General features: G+C 45.8%; 1 protein-coding gene and 1 long non-coding RNA gene across 5 annotated transcripts in view; one reads left to right on the top strand and one right to left on the bottom strand.

Annotated features, from left to right (window-relative positions):
- The window catches only part of LOC308571384, a 147,220-nt gene that overhangs the window by 91,927 nt on the left and 36,572 nt on the right, over positions 1-18,721 (top strand). The window lies entirely within an intron of this gene.
- LOC308570945 (uncharacterized protein) overlaps positions 1-18,721 on the bottom strand; it is a 111,016-nt gene that overhangs the window by 70,275 nt on the left and 22,020 nt on the right. For 2 of the 3 annotated variants that reach the window (XM_081166003.1, XM_081166005.1), the window contains 8 exons: positions 13,375-13,518; positions 12,565-12,636; positions 10,991-11,134; positions 8,609-8,680; positions 3,765-3,908; positions 3,463-3,534; positions 1,977-2,120; positions 4-75 (listed from right to left, as the gene is read on the bottom strand). In XM_081166003.1, the coding sequence (XP_081022129.1) occupies positions 4-75; positions 1,977-2,120; positions 3,463-3,534; positions 3,765-3,908; positions 8,609-8,680; positions 10,991-11,134; positions 12,565-12,636; positions 13,375-13,518 (864 nt within the window). The remainder of the gene's footprint in view (positions 1-3; positions 76-1,976; positions 2,121-3,462; positions 3,535-3,764; positions 3,909-8,608; positions 8,681-10,990; positions 11,135-12,564; positions 12,637-13,374; positions 13,519-18,721) is intronic. The other variant, XM_081166004.1, reaches the window with a different exon arrangement.

Raw genomic sequence — 18,721 nt, 5'->3', positions numbered from 1 at the left:
TACCTGAAAAATTTGCAAACCGCCTGGTTGACTTCATTGCTGCGGTCAGTTCCTTGACAACCACAGTCCCATCAGCTACAGAAGAAGCAGAGCGGTTAGGGAATCATTAAGAGCAGGCATCCCCAAACTCAGCCCTCCAGATGTTTGGGGACTACAATTCCCATCATCCCTGACCAGTGGTCCTGTTAGCTAGGGATGATGGGAGTTGTAGTCCCAAAACATCTGGAGGGCCGATTTTGGGTGTGCCTGGTTAAGAGAGACCAAACAGTGTCATGCAATCTACCTCCATCTCCCGAGAGGATAGCCTATATCACAAGCATTCCCAGCAGACTGTAATATGGAGAGAATCACACTGCCCTACAGTCACTGGTTGTCGTAGGCACAAGGTGATAATGTTTCTGGAATATTATGACTAGTCTAAAAGCACCGTAACACATAAAGTACCCACCCACTAAAGATTGTGTCCCTGCATCTCACTCCTCTCACCTCATTTCACAATCAGCCTCCACTGGGGCTGGATCTATACAGATTTTTTTTTTTTAATACACTACAGAAAAACACGTTATAAAAGCTCTTTAATGGAAAATCCCATTGGTGACGGATCACTGCTCTATAGCGCCACCTGGTGTCACATGTTTATAACACATAACAATATACAATTGACAAGCGTAGCTGAGTCCTGGGGTGGTTAATTCTATCACAATAGCCTTGGGTGAGATGGGCCTACCCATAAATGTGGTGTAATTACTTGCCCTCTGAGAGGCTACCTACTGCATCTCTGTTCTACGTTGCGTTAGCCTCCTTCCAGAGATCACTCACTCTAAAGCCTAAAAGGATAGGGCGTCTAATATTTATTTTCCATTCTCTGTAATTGTACCAGAACATCTCAACTGGGTGCAAGCATGATCAGGTCACAAGTGGCTTGGTGCGGTGGCGGTCAATACCTTACTGGCCTTCCACCCACCTCAGAGTCAGAGGCAGCCAAGAAGAGAGGTAGAGAGAAGGGGGAAATTGCAGCGGGAAGATGGGCTTAGGAAGGGAGGAAGCAGCAGACAGAGCCCAGTCTCAGGCCAGAACCTGGCCCAGTAATTATTATTATTATTATTATTATTATAGTTCTCATCCCTAACAATTCCTCTTACTGAGCAGAGGACACCTGTTGGTGAGCCAGGAACATTTGTAGGGAAGGCGCATGGGTTGAGGAAAGCACAAGGCGTCTCATTATAAAGTTTAATGCAGCCTTTCTCAAGGTCAGGTGCTCAGATGTTGCTGGACTACAACTCCCATCATCCCTGACCACTGGTCCCACTAGCTAGGGATGATGGGAGTTGTAGTCCAACAACATCTGAGGACCTAACCTTGAGAATGGCTGGATTAACGTAAAGAGACTAAAGATGGCCTGGAGTCCTTATGCTATTATATCTTCAGGAAAGCTCCAGGGATGAGCAGGGCTTCTTGGCTCGGCAGAAAGAAGGACCCAAGCCTTTCCCCCAAAGGGGAACCAACTTATCTGACAGCCTTTATGTCACACAGCTCCGCCAATCAGAAGCGGGCCCATCAATCAAAGTTAAAACTTGCAGCTGTGCATTCTGCCCTACTCACAAGCCACATATGGAAAATGTCACATGTGAAGTAGCTTTCAAATTACAGTCGTACCTTAGATCTCAAACACCTTGGTACTCAGACGTTTAGCTCCCGAACGCCGCAAACCCAGAAGTGAGTGTTCCGGTTTGCAAATGTTCTTTGGAACCCGAACGTCTGACGGGGCTTCAGATTGGCTGCAGGAGCTTCTGTGCTTCTGTTGCCAAATATTTTGGATGTTGAACGGACTTTCGGAACGGATTCCGTTTGACTTCCAAGGTACGACTGCACTGAAAGAGGAAGGAACTGTTCTCGCGCCTGCTCTCCCAGATTCGGGTCCTGTGAACTTGGGACATGCTTGGCAAAATGAATAACGTGTAGGAATGAATGCTCACCGGAAACTACCACAGAATTTATGGCTTGCTTTAGTTCTGGTCTAGTTAAATGGACCCCGATGGTTCTGAAGCAGGCCTCCACATCCGACACCTTCACTTTCTCATCCTTGAACTGGCTAAAAGTCTTGATGGCATTGTTCAGAACTACAGGGGTGAAGAACAGAAGATGGCAAAACTGTCGGCACTGATAATAAGAGGCATAATTTTAGAATATTTTAAGGAGGACCAGAGACCCTTTGTTTAAAAAAGGTATTTTCCATATCTGAAGGCCACAGCAGAGTTTTGAAGCTTAAGGGGGGAAAATAGCCAAACATATTAAGAAACTTGTTAAAGAGGATTATAAAATGCAACTCTTTGAAATTTTGATGACAAACACTGATGATGGGTGAGCAGGAAGTCACTAGTATTGTAGAATCGGATATAACTGTTGAGTGACAAAATGCAACTTTTAAGTTCGAAATAAAATAAAATATGCACCGAGGAGACTGGTGACTGGGAGTGGCCACTGGGACCATATAACACCAATGCTAAAGGATCTACATTGGCTCCCAGTATGTTTCCAAGCACAGTTCAATGTGTTGGTGCTGAGCTTTAAAGCCCTAAACGGCCTCAGCCCAGTATACCTGAAGGAGTGTCTCCACCCCCATCGTTCAGCCCGGACACTGAGGTCCACCTCCGAGGGCCTTCTGGCAATTCCCTCACTGCGAGAAGTGAGGTTACAGGGGACAAAGCAGAGGGCCTTCTCAGTAGTGGCACCTGCCCAGTGGAACACCCTCCCATCAGATGTCAAGGAGATTAAAGAACTACACAACTTTTTGAAGACATCTGAAGGCAGCTATGTGTCTGGAAGATTTTAACTTTTTACATTTTATGGTGGTACCTTGGTTGTCAAACATAATCCATTCCAGAAGATCATTCGATTTCTGAAATGTTTGAAAACCAAAGCATTTACTTCTGGAAGCATTTACTTATGGAAAATTCAATATGGAAGCCGTGTGGCACGTTCAACTACCAAAAAGCGTTCAGAAACCAAAGCAGTTACTTCCAGGTTTTTGCCATTCGAATACCGAAACATTTGACTTCTGAGACATTGGAAAAGTGAGGTGTCACTGTATTATGTTTTTATTTGTTGGAAGCCGCCCAGAGTGGCTTGGGCAACCCAGCCAGATGGGCGGAAAATAACAACAAGAAAGAAAGAAAGAAAGAAAGAAAGAAAGAAAGAAAGAAAGAGGAGCCTTCCTTAAAAATTCAGTCGCAAAGCCTTTCCGTCCGACTGTGTTGTACTCTGTGCCCCTCAGTAGGCCTGGAAGCCAGGGAAGAGACACCTTGTGGTAGGGGTGCAGGAGGCATGATACAAAACAGGCTCCAAATCTGTTCTTTCCCAAAAGCTGGATTTGAAAGAAATCTTCAACACAGGTTTCCCCCTCTAATAGCGTAATTCCCCACCCACCACTACCGTGTTCCTAACTTGTGCCTTCCCCCTCACCTTCCATTTCTGTGAAGCGTCGCAATTTGGATATCTTCTTCAAGACTTGCCCAATATCAATTTTCCCAGTTTCTGCAGAGGGGAAAGAGATTACATCGAACGATGGGACAGCAAGTCCTGGGACCTTTGTTGCCACTGGACTCTTCCTCTATTAAAGATCTCTTCTTTTATAGATTATGTCCCTCACACACCTGCAGCCCGAGACACCTCGTGGTTCCCGTTGCCAGGCAACAGCAGCCGACTGAGAAGGCAAGACCAAGGCCTCACCCTCCCAAGAGGTGTCCTCACTTAGTAATACTCACTGTCAGAAGATGTCCTCGTGATTAGCTGTTCATACTCATGTGGGTTTAAGCGAATGCCCATGCTCTTGAGGGTGGGATTGAGTTCGTCCAGCGAGATTCTGCTTTCCTGAAGGGTGTCGACGGCTTTGATGATGCCCTTCAGCACTAAGAGGTAAAGCAATGTTGAGTTTTACTCATGGTAACCAGCAACTGGCATAATGGCCCCTTGGTCAAAACATTAAAAGTGAACTTCTGCACCCCTCATCCCACTTTGAGGCCTTTCCAAGAAGCAAAGAGTTAGAAGGATAATCTAATCCAGCATTTCCTGATCTGCTAGTGTATTTTAGAACTAAATGGAACAAGGAAAGTATTCAGTGAGTTTAAAACAGGCATAGGCAAACTCGGCTCTCCAGATGTTTTGGGACTACAACTCCCATCATCCCTAAATAACAGGACCGGTGGTCAGAGATGATGGGAATTGTAGTCTCAAAACATCTGGAGGGCCAGGTTTGCATGTTCCTGGTCTAAAGCACTCATCTACAAAGAAGAATAATTCCATCATACTGTAAGCAGATGTACAGAAAATAAGTGTCCTCAGAGGAGGCAGCTGTGTAACTGCTCAGGGAAAGAAAACCATAGTTTGGAATGAGAGAGAGAAAGAGAGTGGGGGGAAGCTGCATGCAAGAAGTCATCTGGAGATGTAGGGGAACCTCTCACTGGATATCTGACATGGAAGCAGTGGATCTTTTTATACCCAAAGGACCGTCTCCACCCCCATCGTTCAGCCTGGACACTAAGGTCCAGCTCTGAGGGCCTTCTGGCGGTTCCCTCATTGCAAGAAGTGAGGTGGCAGGGAACCAGGCAGAGGGCCTTCTCGGTAGTGGTACCCGCCCTGTGGAAAGCCCTCCCATCAGATGTCAAGGAAATAAACAACTATCTGACTTTTAGAAGGCATTTGAAGGCAGTCCTGTTTAGGGAAGTTTTTAATGTTTGAAGTTTTATTCTGTTTTTAGTCCTCTGCTGGAAGCCGCCCAGAGTGGCTGGGGAAACCCAGCCAGATTAAGGTTACCAGACGTCCCCGTTTCCCGGGGACAGTTCCCGGATTTACAAATCAGTCCGCTGACAAAATTCTATCATTCCTATTGAAATTGAAAAGTATCCCCGGATTCATTAAAAAATATCTGGTAACCATAAGCCAGATGGGCGTAGGGTGTATGTGTGTGTGTATTATTTACACACACACAGAGTTACACAAAGATTTGGGATCTGGCTCTCAAGGCAGCGAAAGGCCATCACACCAGTCTTCTGTCACTTATGACACTCCTGAATGTCAAGACCTTGAAGTCTGGCAGTGACCCACACACAGAGGGTGTGCAGCCAGCAGAACTGACCGGAGTGAGAATTGGACCCTAGTCCCACCACTGATTTGGAGCCCGAGACGCCCCCCCCCGAGCTTGACATCCTGATCTTGGGCCCCTAGGGAGAATGGGGTGGTGCTAGCCGTTCAAATCAGCCTGAGTCAAGACTGAGACTTGTTTGTTTGCCCTGCTACTCTCCCTGGGGAAACCTGCGGTTTACTGCTGAATTGGAACGAATGTCAGTTTGGTTTTTTGCAGATGGGTGTCTGTTCCAAACGGTAGGTTTTCCTGGGGACAGTGGCAGGACAAACCCGACCCCCGCCTAAAAATCAAGGCACAAACGAAAGTGTGAATGAACCCTAAGCTTGTCATGGAAGGAGACCTCCATGCCCTGAGCCCTGTCCAGGGTCCTGAAAGACCTGCCTCTAAACACCCTAATTTTTAGGAAGCCTTATGCAGACTGGAATTAACACTGTCTTGTTGCCTACATCTATCTCTTTCTACCCTATGGTGTTCACTCAATTGGTTCCCCACAGGAATGAAATGGGGCAAAAAGTTATCAAGAACAGATGCTAGCAAACATGGCCTTTCCCTGGTTAATAGCTACAGGAGGCATATATTAGGTAAAGGTAAAGGCACCCCTGACCATTAGGTCCAGTCGTGACCGACTCTGGGGTTGCGGCGCTCATCTCGCTTTATTGGCCAAGGGAGCCAATAAGCCAGATGGGCGTAGGGTGTATGTGTGTGTGTATTATTTACACACACACAGAGTTACACAAAGCTTCTGGGTCATGTGGTCAGCATGACTAAGCCACTTCTGGCAAACCAGAGCAGCGCACGGAAACGCCGTTTACCTTCCCGCTGGAGTGGTACCTATTTATCTACTTGCACTTTGACGTGCTTTCGAACTGCTAGGTTGGCAGGAGCAGGGACCGAGCAATGGGAGCTCACCCTGTTGCGGCGATTTGAACTGCCGACCTTCTGATCGGCAATTCCTAGGCTCTGTGGTTTAAACCACAGCGCCACCCGCGTCCCTATATTACCCACAACTTAATCTGATGCACAATGCTGCAATGTATAAAATATGTGAAGGATATTTTGCTGTTGCTTTTTTTATTTTAAGAAAAGCTGTTTTTCCCTTGGGAAATACGTCATTTTTCATCTAAAATAGGCTGTTGGGGGAAATGGCACCGTTTGCCAAAAAATGCAGCTCCACTTCAAACAAAACCAGTCGGTAGAGAACAAGACTCTGAAACTCAGGGTTGTGGGTTTGAGCCCCACATTGGGCAAAAGATTCTTGCATTGCAGAGGGTTGGACTAGATGACCCTTGTGGTCCTTTCCAGCTCTACAGTTCTATGATTCTAAATTAATGGTTCTTATTACCCTGAGTAGTACCAAGTTAAAAACAAAAGAGGAATGCAAATGGGAAAAATTCATGGTAATTGCAGCCAGACAGGTTATAGTGAGTAATTGGAAAAATGCAGAAGAGCTAGGGGTGAACCAATGGAGGAAAAAACTGAATAATATTATAATTTTAAAATACCTAACTCTGAAGATACATAAAATGAAAGGGTCAGTGAGAAACAGGAGGATTGGTTTGAGAAGATATTGAATTATTTGAGTAGGTTTGAACAATTTGGGGTAATTAAAATGTTAAAAGTTAAATAAACCTTGTGGAAGGAGGAATGTAAAGATATATAGAAGTGTACATATGGTTGATTTGGATATGTTATTATTGAATATGTATATTATTGAATATGTATATTATTGAACATTGTATAGCCAATGTATCAGCCGCCTAAGGAGTTTCACTGTTTGTGTTTTGGTGATTGGTAAAAAATAAAATATTAAATATTAAAAAATAATTTAAAAAAGTTCTATGATTCTATAAGAAAACAAAACAAATCCCCGCCCAGATAGTCCTGAAATATTTTGTATCCACAGGAACCTTCTGAACCATAATGATTAAGTCAGGGGCATCTTACCCACAGAGGCTAGTGGCGCAAGTTCTGAAGGGCGCCAGGGAAGAGGCAGAGGCTGGACGTGGCGCCTCCCGGCATCAGCTCGCCACCCTCGCCCACCTCCACCATGCCACACCGTAGCAACACCGCGCACAGAGCCTCTGTCTGCCATGGCCACCATGGCGCGAAGTGGCCAGCTGAGCCAGAAGGCGCCATGTCCAGCCTGTGCCTCTTCCCCGACGGAGGAGCTGTCCTTCAGCCACTGCCCACCTCCTCCAGCCCCGCCAGCAGCACCCTCCTCCCTAGCAAAAGGTGGACAACTCTGCGAAATGGGGGGAGGGGCACCGGAGGGAGCTTAACACTACGGCGCCGGATATACTTAAGATGGCCCTGGATTAAGTGCCAGCCTACTGTATTATTAAAGGGACGCGGGTGGCGCTGTTGGTTAAACCACTGAGCCTAGGACTTGCCAATCAGAAGGTCAGCGGCTCGAATCTCCGCAATGGGGTGAGCTCCCGTTGCTCGGTCCCTGCTCCTGCCAACCTAGCAGTTTGAAAGCACGTCAAAGTTCAAGTAGATAAATAGGTACCGCTCTGGCGGGAAGGTAAACGGCATTTCCATGCACTGCTCTGGTTTCGCCAGAAGTGGCTTAGTCATGCTGGCCACATGACCCGGAAGCTGTACGCCGGCTCCCTCAGCCAATAAAGCGAGATGAGCGCCACAACCCCAGAGTCGGCCACAACTGGACCTAATGGTCAGGGGTACCTTTACCTTTACCTTACTGCATTATTTGCTTATTTATTACATTTATATAGCACTTTTTCCTCCAAGGAGGTCTCAAGGTCCTGTGTATATTTCTCCCCACCCCATTTTTCTCTTCACAACAAGCCTGTGAGGTAGGTTAGGCTGAGAGACAGTGACTGGGCCCAAGGTCACTTTGTGCAAGTCATCCAGTGGATAAAGTTGATGAATTAGTCAGTTAATTATAATAATATTAATAAATAACACTGAATTAGTAATAATTAATTGGTAAGTACCCCTTCATGGATCACTGCCTTGTCGTGGCGAAGGGGCTTGAATAACTCCAAGAAGCTCTGAGCTATGCACCCAAGACAGACAGGCCATAGCCGAGAGTTTAGACTAAATGTGATCCACCGGGAGAAGGAACTGGCAAACCACTCCAGTATTTTGCCAAGAAAACTCCATGGAGATAAAAAAAGGAGTAGCTTTGAGAAGAAAGTGAGAGTTTCCAAGGCATGCTTCTGGTTCATGGGGTCACGGAGAGTCGAACACAACTAAGACGACTAAACAACAACAACAACAATTGGTAACTATAATATTGCAAACCCTAGCAGATAGGTGAATTGAATTACGATATCCCAGCTCAAACAGAGCATCGATGGTGCCTCATATCCATAGCTGTCAAATTTTCCCTTTTCTTGCGAGGAATCGTATTCGGAATAAGGGAATTTCTCTTAAAAAAAGGGAAAGGTTGACAGCTATGCTCATATCCTCTGTCCCTCCCCAGCTGAAAATCTCACTTACCTGTCAGATCAGAGAAGTGTGGAGTGTTGGTAAAGACTTTCATGAAGTCTTTCACAACTACCTTTCCATCACCTACAAATCAAATTGAGAAAGTATATATTTAAAAAAGTTTACCTTTTTAAACCAGAAGGAGGGGACAGGCAAAGGGGGTGGGGCGATGAATATAATACCTACATAACACGCTTCCCTCCCCGGTTGACTGTCATGGGGTGGAATTTGGAGAAGGGGCTTTGGTGTGGGCCAAGTTGAAGGACACGGAGAAATTGGACCGCGTCCCAAAGAAGGGTGCCCAGGACCATGAGGGGCTTGGGAACTAAATCCCAAGAGGAATGGTTGAAAAAGCTGTTAAGCCTGGAGATTAAGGGGAGTGTGAAAGCAACCTTCCAATATCTGAAGTGCTGTCTTGCTGAAGGTGGAGCAGACTTGCTCCCAGTTGTTCCACAGGGGAGGGCAAGACCCAGTGGGTGGAAACTGCAGGGAAGTAAGCTTTGAGCAAAACCCTAGGAGAATCGCCATAGCGGTAAAACCACTTGGATGGAAGAACAGCCTTCAAGAGCGATGGGCTCGCCATTGCCGGAGGTATTTAAGCAGAGGCGGAACGGCCATCTGTCAGCAATGCCACATCTGCATCCTGCAAGAACCCCAATGTCCCTTCCAACAGTTCTAAAAAGCAAAATGGCCAAGCTGGACACATTTTGGGCTAATGTTTCTCTGGGGCAGAATGGGAGGTTAATGTAGACCAGCGGTTCTCAACTTGTGGGTCCCCAGATGTTGTTGGACTACAACTCCCATCATCCCAGAGCTCTGGGCTTGCTAGCTAGGGGAGATGGGAGTTGTAGTTCAACAACATCTGGGGACTCACAGGTTGAGAAAGGCTGGTGTAGACCAAGGTCCTCCAGATGTTATTGGACTACAACTCCAATTAGCTCCAGGCACTGCTTTTTTTCTGGGGGGACACAGGGGTATGCATACCGCTAAGTATTTTGTGAATCTAACAGGAGAAGAAACTAAAAAAAAAATTAAAATTTTAAGTTTCTTCCCTAGCACGGTGAATCATGAGTTCCATTGCTACTCCCGATGGCGGCCTCATTTCCTGTCACGGTGTTTCCTGAGTCACAAGACGGAAGTGAGAGTTTAATGTGTGAAGCAGCGTGGAATGTGGATGTGTGGTGTTTTACCAATGAAAGTCGGGAAGATGTTTGTGCGTACAGCCTCATGCCAATGTGGAAGTTACTGTGAGCCGTCAGCTGTGTAATATGAGGCAATGCACATTCTTTGTAAAGGTAAAGAGACCCCTGACCATTAGGTCCAGTCTTGGCTGACTCTAAGGTTGTGGTGCTCATCTCGCTTTATTGGCCGAAGGAGCCGGCGTACAGTTTCCGGGTCATGTGGCCAGCATGACTAAGCCGCTTCTGGCAAACCAGAGCAGCGCACGGAAACGCCGTTTACCTTCCTGCCGGAGTGGTACCTATTTATCTACTTGCACTTTGACGTGCTTTCGAACTGCTAGGCTGGCAGGAGCAGGGACCGAGCAACGGGAACTCACCCCCTCGCGGGGATTTGAACCGCCGACCTTCTGATCGGCAAGCCCTAGGCTCTGTGGTTTAACCCACAGCGCCACCCGCGTCCCTACGTTCTTTGTACTTTTGTCCATTTACTGTATTTATTTCCCCCGATCTGAACTATAAAATGGTGATTTTCTTGAGTCAAAATGAGAATACCCCTAAACATTTTAGGTGGGGGGGGGAAGCACTGGTCCCAAGTGGCATGGGGGATGATGGGAGCTGTAGTCCAACCACATATGGAGAGCACCATTTTGACTACCCCTGATGTAGACTGTGTGGTTGCAGAAGACATTGCAAGACAGAGAAAGCCTCCCTGCTGCAGTGCTGGCTGGATATTCCAGCAGTACGGACGAAAAAGTATTTCCTCCTGTACTTACTGTCAGGGAACTGCCATCAGAGGCAAGAGGAGAGTTAAGACGCTTCAGTGATGCAGGGGAGGGAACTAGCAAGGAGAGAGAGAGAGCTTCTGCTGGGGAAGGAAATCCCGGGGACACCAGGGAGAAAGGGGATGCGGAGAGTACTGCGGAGGGGAGGCTCTGAGACTCTTCCAGTGAAATCAGTGGAGAGAGCACAGGACCTCCGCTTGGCACGCCCACGCTGCGCAGAAAGCTTCCGCGCAGAGAATCTAGGAGGAGACTTGGAGTCAAGGAATTTTTATGTTGGGGGAAGTTTAGGAAACACCCACTGACGGATTCTGCCAGTGACTGAGACAGTCGCGTTGTAAGGGCTGTCAAACCAGGGAAAGGTTTAGCTATACAACCAACTTGGAGCAGTTTGCAGTTTACGCACAAGCAACCCCAATTCCCACTACACTTACCATCCACAGATACGTGTTTCAGAGCTCGCTTGAAATCGTGGTCGGACAGGTGGACCCCCATGCATCTCGCAAAGGCCGGGAGGTCGTGCACCGCCACCTTGCCCCCTTCAATCTTGTTGATGGCTTGAATGGCACCTTTCAACACTGCAGACATGGACACTGTTAGGATTTTTATCCACCCAAGCTGCTCAGTAGTAGCACTGTATTGTTTATATCATGTGAGTGTCTGAGAGCGTGAGACAGGAAGTCTCAGTACTGTTGGAGTACTGCTGGAGAAGTTACTTTTACTTCTGTGTGGGATGTTGTTCTGTACTGGGGCTGAGAGAGCACAGACACGCTGATGGATTCTCTGTATATAAGACAGTAAATAAAGTAGTTTTAGAACTACGGTTGTCTCTTTCTTCTGCAATGAGATGCCAGAAGACGAGCAGGCTCCTCTCAGGAGGAAGGGACCGCTTATCACCGGTTTCTCTGGACTGAGGAAGATTTATAGCTAGAGGGTGACCACCGGAGAGACGCCCTGGTGTCTTGGGAAGGTGGTGGCCTTCCCGGGTGTTTTCCCAACAGACACCTGATGTCTCCGCTGAACTTCAGCCTAGAACTTTATCCCAAGAACAAACCTTGCGCACAGTGTGTTGGTTCTTACTCCCCAGAGAGGGTTGTATATTCCTGGCCTGCAACAACCACCGTCCCTGAACGGTGTTGGGTGGGGATGCTGGAACTTTGGAGTCCACATGCAGCGATGGGAACAAGCTTTTTAATTTTAAATAAATAAATAAGCAAGCAAACAAACGGAAGCATCACCACAGCAGCAACCAAAGGTAAGCATGGGGCAAAACTATTTGAGGAAATTCAGCAGGCCCCCTTGCAAGCTGGACGAAGCCCCCTTGCAAGCTGGACGAAGCCCCCCATCCTGTTTTTTCACCTGTGAAGAGGGGCAGATACTGAGGTTTCAGGTCAGTGCTTCCATGCCTCTGTGTTCCCACTAGACTATGGGATGTCAGCAGCAGAATCCTACATCAGCTATACCTTCAAGAACAAGTACAGTGGTACCTTGGGTTAAGTACTTAATTTGTTTTGGAGGTCCGTTCTTAACCTAAAATTGTTCTTAACCTGAAGCACCACTTTAGCTAATGGTGCCTCCCGCTGCCGCCGCACCGCTGCCGCACGATTTCTTAAAGTTCTTAACCTGAGGTATTATTTCTGGGTTAGCGGAGTCTGTAACCTGAAGTGTATGTAACCTGAGGTACCACTGTACAGTCCTTTTGGCAAAGGAAGTTCTTTGGGTGATCTAAACACGTTTGTTTGTCCTGGAGGATTCATCATCAGCCTCTTTCAATTATTTTTTTACTTGGTTTCTTCTAAGGCTTTGTCTTCCCCCACACTGTGCTGGAGAAAACATTTGCCCTGGTTTTCAAAAAAACCACCCCTGCCAATCATTATTTGGGGCTGGGATGTTCCACTACTGGCAATAGCTTGGCTCTTGGTGTAACTAAGGGGTGAGATCAAGCATCCTTCGCCCCCCTGGAAAGACCTTTAACCCAACCTGACGCAGGAAGATCTGGTCCGCTTACTTGCGAATTCAGTGATGCGGCTTGTTTTCCCCAAGGCAGACACGAAGTTGGAGAAGTTCACCATCCCATCTCCTGCAATGTCAAGTTTTAGGCATGAGATCATGAGGGTTTGTTCACAGGGATCGGCAGCCAACTGTATGAACCTGCCTTCGTCACCAGAGGCCCTTCTCTGTGTCCGGGTCCAAAAGAAGCACACAGGTTGGTGAACAGAGGCTGGACCTGCCGCCCCAGCCCCACAATCAAGCTAAGGGTGGTGGGAGAGAAAGCCATTCTCTCTAAGTCCGCCACAGGTGGTGACCTCCCTTAGTAGTTTAAAGTACCATATTTTTTGCTCTATAAGACTCACTTTTTTCCTCCTAAAAAGTAAGGAGAAATGTGCGTGCATCTTATGGAGCGAATGCAGGCTGCGCAGCTATCCCAGAAGCCAGAACAGCAAGAGGGATCGCTGCTTTCGCTGCGCAGCGATCCCTCTTGCTGTTCTGGCTTCTGGGATTCAGAATATTTTTTTTCTTGTTTTCCTCCTCCAAAAACTAGGTGCGTCTTATAGTCTGGTGCATCTTATAGAGCGAAAAATATGTTGCATAAATTATACTGCTGGTTGATGGTCTTTGAGGCCTGCCAGACTAACAGAGCCCCTGCAACAGCCCACACAGATTTTTAGATTTAAAAAAATAAATAAAAACCAGAAGGAAGAAAGGGAGGGAGTTGAGGTGCTCAGGCAAGTTTGGAATGGAAAGGAGCACCGCACACTTGCCACACCAGCCCAAAGCCTGCCTCAGGCGAAGCCCAAAGGACCCTGGAGAGACTCACTTGCCAAACCCGCCTTCTGCAGCACATCCTGGAATTCTTTCTCATTCACACTCACTCCCATTTTGTGAAAGGTGGAGTGCAGTTCATTGCCTTTCATGTAATCTTCTGCAAGTGTGTTGAGGATATCGAAGGCATTCTGCAAGGCTGAAGAGAGACTCTAGTTAGGGGCAAACTACATGCTATACACAGAACCAGCGAGACGTGGGTGGCGCTGTGGTTGAAACCACTGAGTCTCTTGGGCCTGCCGATCGGAGGGTCGGTGGTTCAAATCCGTGTGATGGGGTGAGCTCCTGTTGCTCTGTCCCAGCTCCTGCCAACCTAGCAGTTCGAAAGCATGTCAAAGTGCAAGTAGATAAATAGGTACCGCTGTGGCGGAAAGGTGTTTCCATGGGCTCTGGTTTCCGTCACGGTGTCCTGTTGCGCCAGAAGTGGTTTAGTCCTGCTGGCCACATGACCCAGAAAACTGTCTGTAGACAAATGCCGGCTCCCTCGGCCTGAAGAGGAGATGAGCGCGGCAACCCCATAGTCGCCTTTGACTGGACTTAAGCATCCAGGGGTCCTTTACCATTCACCTTTTTACCTTTACAAGCAGATCCAAGTAACAAAGCCCTGGCTCTGTTTTTCTTTAAAGAACAAGCAGTTTCACAAGGGGGTGAATTTGAGCAGAGGAGGAGAGGCAGAGGGAAGGATATGCTTAACTCTGCCAACCATTGTTGTACAGTATTCTAAATTATCCCTTCTCTGGTCTACTTCTCCTCACCAAGGTTTCACATTCACCTAGACTCCCACCACCTCACATTTCTGTGTCTGCTTTTGGGTGGTGGTGAGCATGTAGACAGAGACAGTCTTTATGTTGTTGTTGTTGTTGTTGTTGTTGTTGTTGTTGTTGTTGTTGTGCCCTTTATGAAAAGATCCCAGGGCAGTATACAACGTTAAGAAGATATTTTACGGAGCATGATAATACAAACAGACTACAAAGCATAATAATATACAGTGGTATCTCAGGTTAAGAACATAATTCGTTCTGGAGGTCCATTCTTAACCTGAAACTGTTCTTAACCTGAGGTACCACTTTAGCTTATGGGGCCTCCCACTGCCACTGTGCCACTGGAGCACGATTTCTGTTCTCATCCTGAGGTAAAGTTCTTAACCCAAGGTACTCTTTCTGGGTTAGCGGAGTCTGTAACCTGAAGCATATGTAACTCATTATATGAAAATGATGTATCATTGGTACCTAACTCCTACTAAACTAGCAAAAATGTATAGAACTGCTAAAAATACATGTTGGAAGTGTAAAGAGAAGGAAGGCACATTACACCAGATGTGGTGGACATGCAAAATATATATATATATATATTGGAAAATGATTTATAACAAGTTGAAAAAAATGTTTAAAATAACTTTTGTAAAAAAACAAAACAAAAACAAAACCTACAGCTTTCTTACTAGTAATTTTAGGTCCAGAAATTCCTAAAGATCAGAACAGATTATTTATGTATGCTACAACAGCTGCACAGATGCTACTTGCCCAAAGATGGGAGGAGGACAATCTACCTAAAAAAGAAGAATGGCCTATAAAGATGATGGACTATGCCGAATTGGCGGAAATGACCGGGAAAATCAGAGATCAAGAGGACAATAAATTCAATAAAGAAAAGAAAGAGGAATTTTTTCAAGTTACATGAAAGAAGACTGTAAACAATTGAGAACATTGGCAGGATTTTAAAAACGCTTGCAATGAAGTGAGAACTATGGTAAAAATTGAGATTTAAGAAAATATGGATGCAGTTTTAAAAGAATATCTCGGGAAACCATGGAGGGAAGTTCAGGGATTCTGAGAATCCTATTTGTAAAATGATTATGATTTATGTACGATGACAAATTTTAAAAGTGGTAATGAATTTACAAAATTATATATACAAGGGGCCTCTAGAGTAATGGGGCAACTCCCCACCCGCTATGTGAGGTAAGCAGAGTTTTACATAACAAGAGGCCCATTCTGCTGTCATCCCTAGTGAATGCTGGCTAATGGAATGCAAGGTTGTGTTCTGCCCACCACCCAATGCCATTAGAAACCTGTGGCCACATTTCCCAAGGCAATAGATGACAGCAAAGGGCTGCGAGAAAAGAAGTTGCTGTAGTTCCATTTCAACCCCTTCAGCAGCAGAGGAGTGCTAGGAAACACCAACAAAAACTACAATCTTTGCAGGAATGCCCGCTTCAAGTAAGACTCGGTTCCAGCTCTTTTTCTTTGGGATTTCAAAAGATGACCACTACCTGTTGGGCCCTGGACCCATGACTTCCAAAGCCTGCTCTCTCTCTCTCTCTCTCTCTCTCTCTCTCTCTCTCTCTCTCTCTGCTTAGATGGTGAGAGTGTTTCTCCATCCCCACCCAGGCACCGAAGACTCAGACGCAGGCATAGGCAAATTCGGTCTTCCAGATGTTTTGAGACTACAACTCCCATCATCCCTAGCTAGCAGGACCAGTGGTCAGGGATGATGGGAGTTGTAGTCCCGAAACACCTGGAGGGCCGAGTTTGCCTATGCCTGGCTCAGAGTTTGGCTGCCAAAGAGGCTTAGAGGACCACACGCAGCTTGTGGGTTTGCCCACTGCTACTTTAGGGTCTCTAAAATGGCCATTTGGGGTGGCTGAGATGCGGGGGAGAGACTGGACACCAGCCCCCATAAGTGGGGACGCAGTAAGCGAGTGCAAAGGCAAGCAGGCTGCAATTCACTCCAAATCTTTGGGATACGGCAGGCAAAATTCTAAAATAATAAAATATTTTCAGTGCCATTGTAGATTTCCCTAAGCCCACGTATTCAACCAGTAAGCAAAAGGCTATATATCAGAAGACAGTTCCCCACTCCCCTCTGTCTTTTCCTCTGTATTTTAAATTAATTGGGTTAGACCCACTGAAAACAATGGACCTAAGTTAGCCATTATTCATTAATTTCAATAGGTCTATTCTGATTACGACTTAAGTGAATACAACTCACCATGTTTTTAATTGTGTGCCATTTTTTCCTCCCCCCCCCAAACCTTTTATATACTCTGTTTTATTTTTATATGGCTTTACCGTGATGTTACTTATTTGTAACGTATTGAATTTTGTTGTTAGCTTCCTTGGGCGCTACTATTATTTTAATGGAAAGGCACATCATAAGGAGCATCCATGTAGAAGTTGGATCAAATATAGACTGGGATTCCAAATTATCTTAGCCAGTGCAAATCAAGATCCTTCCGTGGGCAAGTCCATGCTGATCTTCACCAACCGACTGACTGCAGCAATGGTGTGGGCATACAGAGAGAAGTATCTTGTGTAGCTAGCACACAAGGGCAGATTCAACCAAGTCTGCACCCTCAGCATCTCCAGAGGTTTGGTCCATCATTCTGGCTGGAACTGGGGTTTGGTAGCTCACACTGCTTTAGTCCTGGAGGGGAGTTCTTCCAGCTGAAATGGTTATCTTTGGGGAAGTGATATGGTTGGAAAGGTGAGGTCCACCAGTGTTCCAGGTGGCACAGAATTTGGGGGTTGGGAGGTATGCAACAACAGCAGCAAGAATATTGATTGCAAAGTACTGGGAGACACAAGATTTACCCACACTGGAAGAATGGCAGATGAAGGTGATGGAATACATGGAATTGGCAGAAATGACTGGCAGAATCCGAGATCAGGGAGAAGAGGCAGTGGAAGAAGACTGGAAGAAATTTAAAGACTACCTGCAGAAATACTGTAAAATTAATGAATGTTGAAGGGATGTTGGACTGAAAATAAGCGGTATTGGTAAAAAGATGAATAAGAATATGTAAATGCGGATTGACAATGGTTGGAAATATATAGTTATAAAAGGTTAAGATAATAAGTACAGATAAATGATAGAGGGTAAGAATTTGCTGAACTAACTATGTGAACTGGAATACAGAAAAGGGGTGTGTGAGGAGGTCAGGAAATAAGTAATTGAAAGATATGACATGAAAATATTGATTGTTTTTCCCCTCTTGCTTAATTTTCTTCTTTATTGTCTATTTTTGTCCTTTTTTCCCTTTCTTTTATTATTGTTATTTTTCTTTTTTTACTTTCTTATCTACAATTTTGTAATTTTTATTGTCTGGAAAAGTTTAATAAATATTATTCAAAAAAAAAAAAAAAAGAATTTGGTGGTGGGAGGAAGAAGAGGGGTGTTCTGTCAACACTTTTACCCTATGGGAACGAGGCCCTGTTTTGGTGACCTTCCAGACCATGTGCACTGGCCAGGATCTTTGCCAGCTCTGAAGCCTCAAAAAGAGGCAATACACAGCAGGATCTGCGCTGCAACTGGCGCTTTAAAGGAGGCGATTTGCTTTGTGAAGCACTGCGCCGCCCCAAACTAACTCTTGGCAAACTGCTTGGCTGCCAACAGAAAGGGGGGTGGGAATAGCAGTGGCTGATATAAGTTTATACAATTATGCATCACATGGAGAAAACGTCTTCCATAAACATGGTTTTCAAAAGTGAGTCCATAAGTGACTGTGGAGGCCTATTCTGGATCCACACGTCCTTCCACAGTGGGGACATAGGTTTCTGGGCAGGACTTGATTATAATGAGGGTTTGCCAAGCGTGCCTTCCTCTTAGCACATTTTTCCCTTTTGTCCTGAGTTTGAGCGTCTTCAAAGCCCATGACACCTTTGTTGTTGGCTGTTCTCTAACTGGAGCACTCGCAGCCCAATGTTTCCCAGTTGTCAGTGTTTATGCTACATTTTTAAAGATTTGCCTTGAGAGAGTCTTTGAACCTCTTTTGTTGACCACCAGCATTACACTTTCCATTTTTAAGTTCAGAATAGAGTAGTTGCTTTGGAAGACAATAATCAGGCATCCGAACAACATGACCAGTCCAACGAAGTTGATGTTGAAGAATCATCGCTTCGACACTGGTGATCTTTGCTCCTTCCAGTACTCTGGCATTAGTTCTCCTGTCTTCCCAGGTGATATCCAAAACTTTTCGAAGACACTGTTGAAGGAATCTTTCAAGGAGCTGGAGATGGTATTTTTAAGTGGTCCACGTTTCACAAGCACACAGTAAGGTTGGTAGTACAATAGCTTCGTAAATAAGCATTTTGGTTTCCCTGCGAATGTCCTGGTCCTCTGCACTTCAATCGGGAGAAAGCTGCACTCACAGAGCTCAGGCAGTGCTGGATTCCAGTACAACACGACACTGGTGTTTCTCATAGCAAGTATAATGTCTAGAATTGTCAGGAAAACGCCACTGTAAGGATATCTCGGCTGCCCAGGTGATCAAATGTTTTGCGAAGCCCCTGCCATGTCGTTGCTTGTTTTCTGAAGTGAAGAGGCATAACCTTTTTTTGCTC

The sequence above is a fragment of the Podarcis bocagei genome, assembly GCF_964188305.1.
Source record: "Podarcis bocagei genome assembly, chromosome: 13".
Classification (NCBI taxonomy): Eukaryota; Metazoa; Chordata; class Lepidosauria; order Squamata; family Lacertidae; genus Podarcis; species Podarcis bocagei.
Note: the sequence above shows the minus strand (reverse complement) of the source record. Positions and strands in the feature narration are given on the sequence as shown.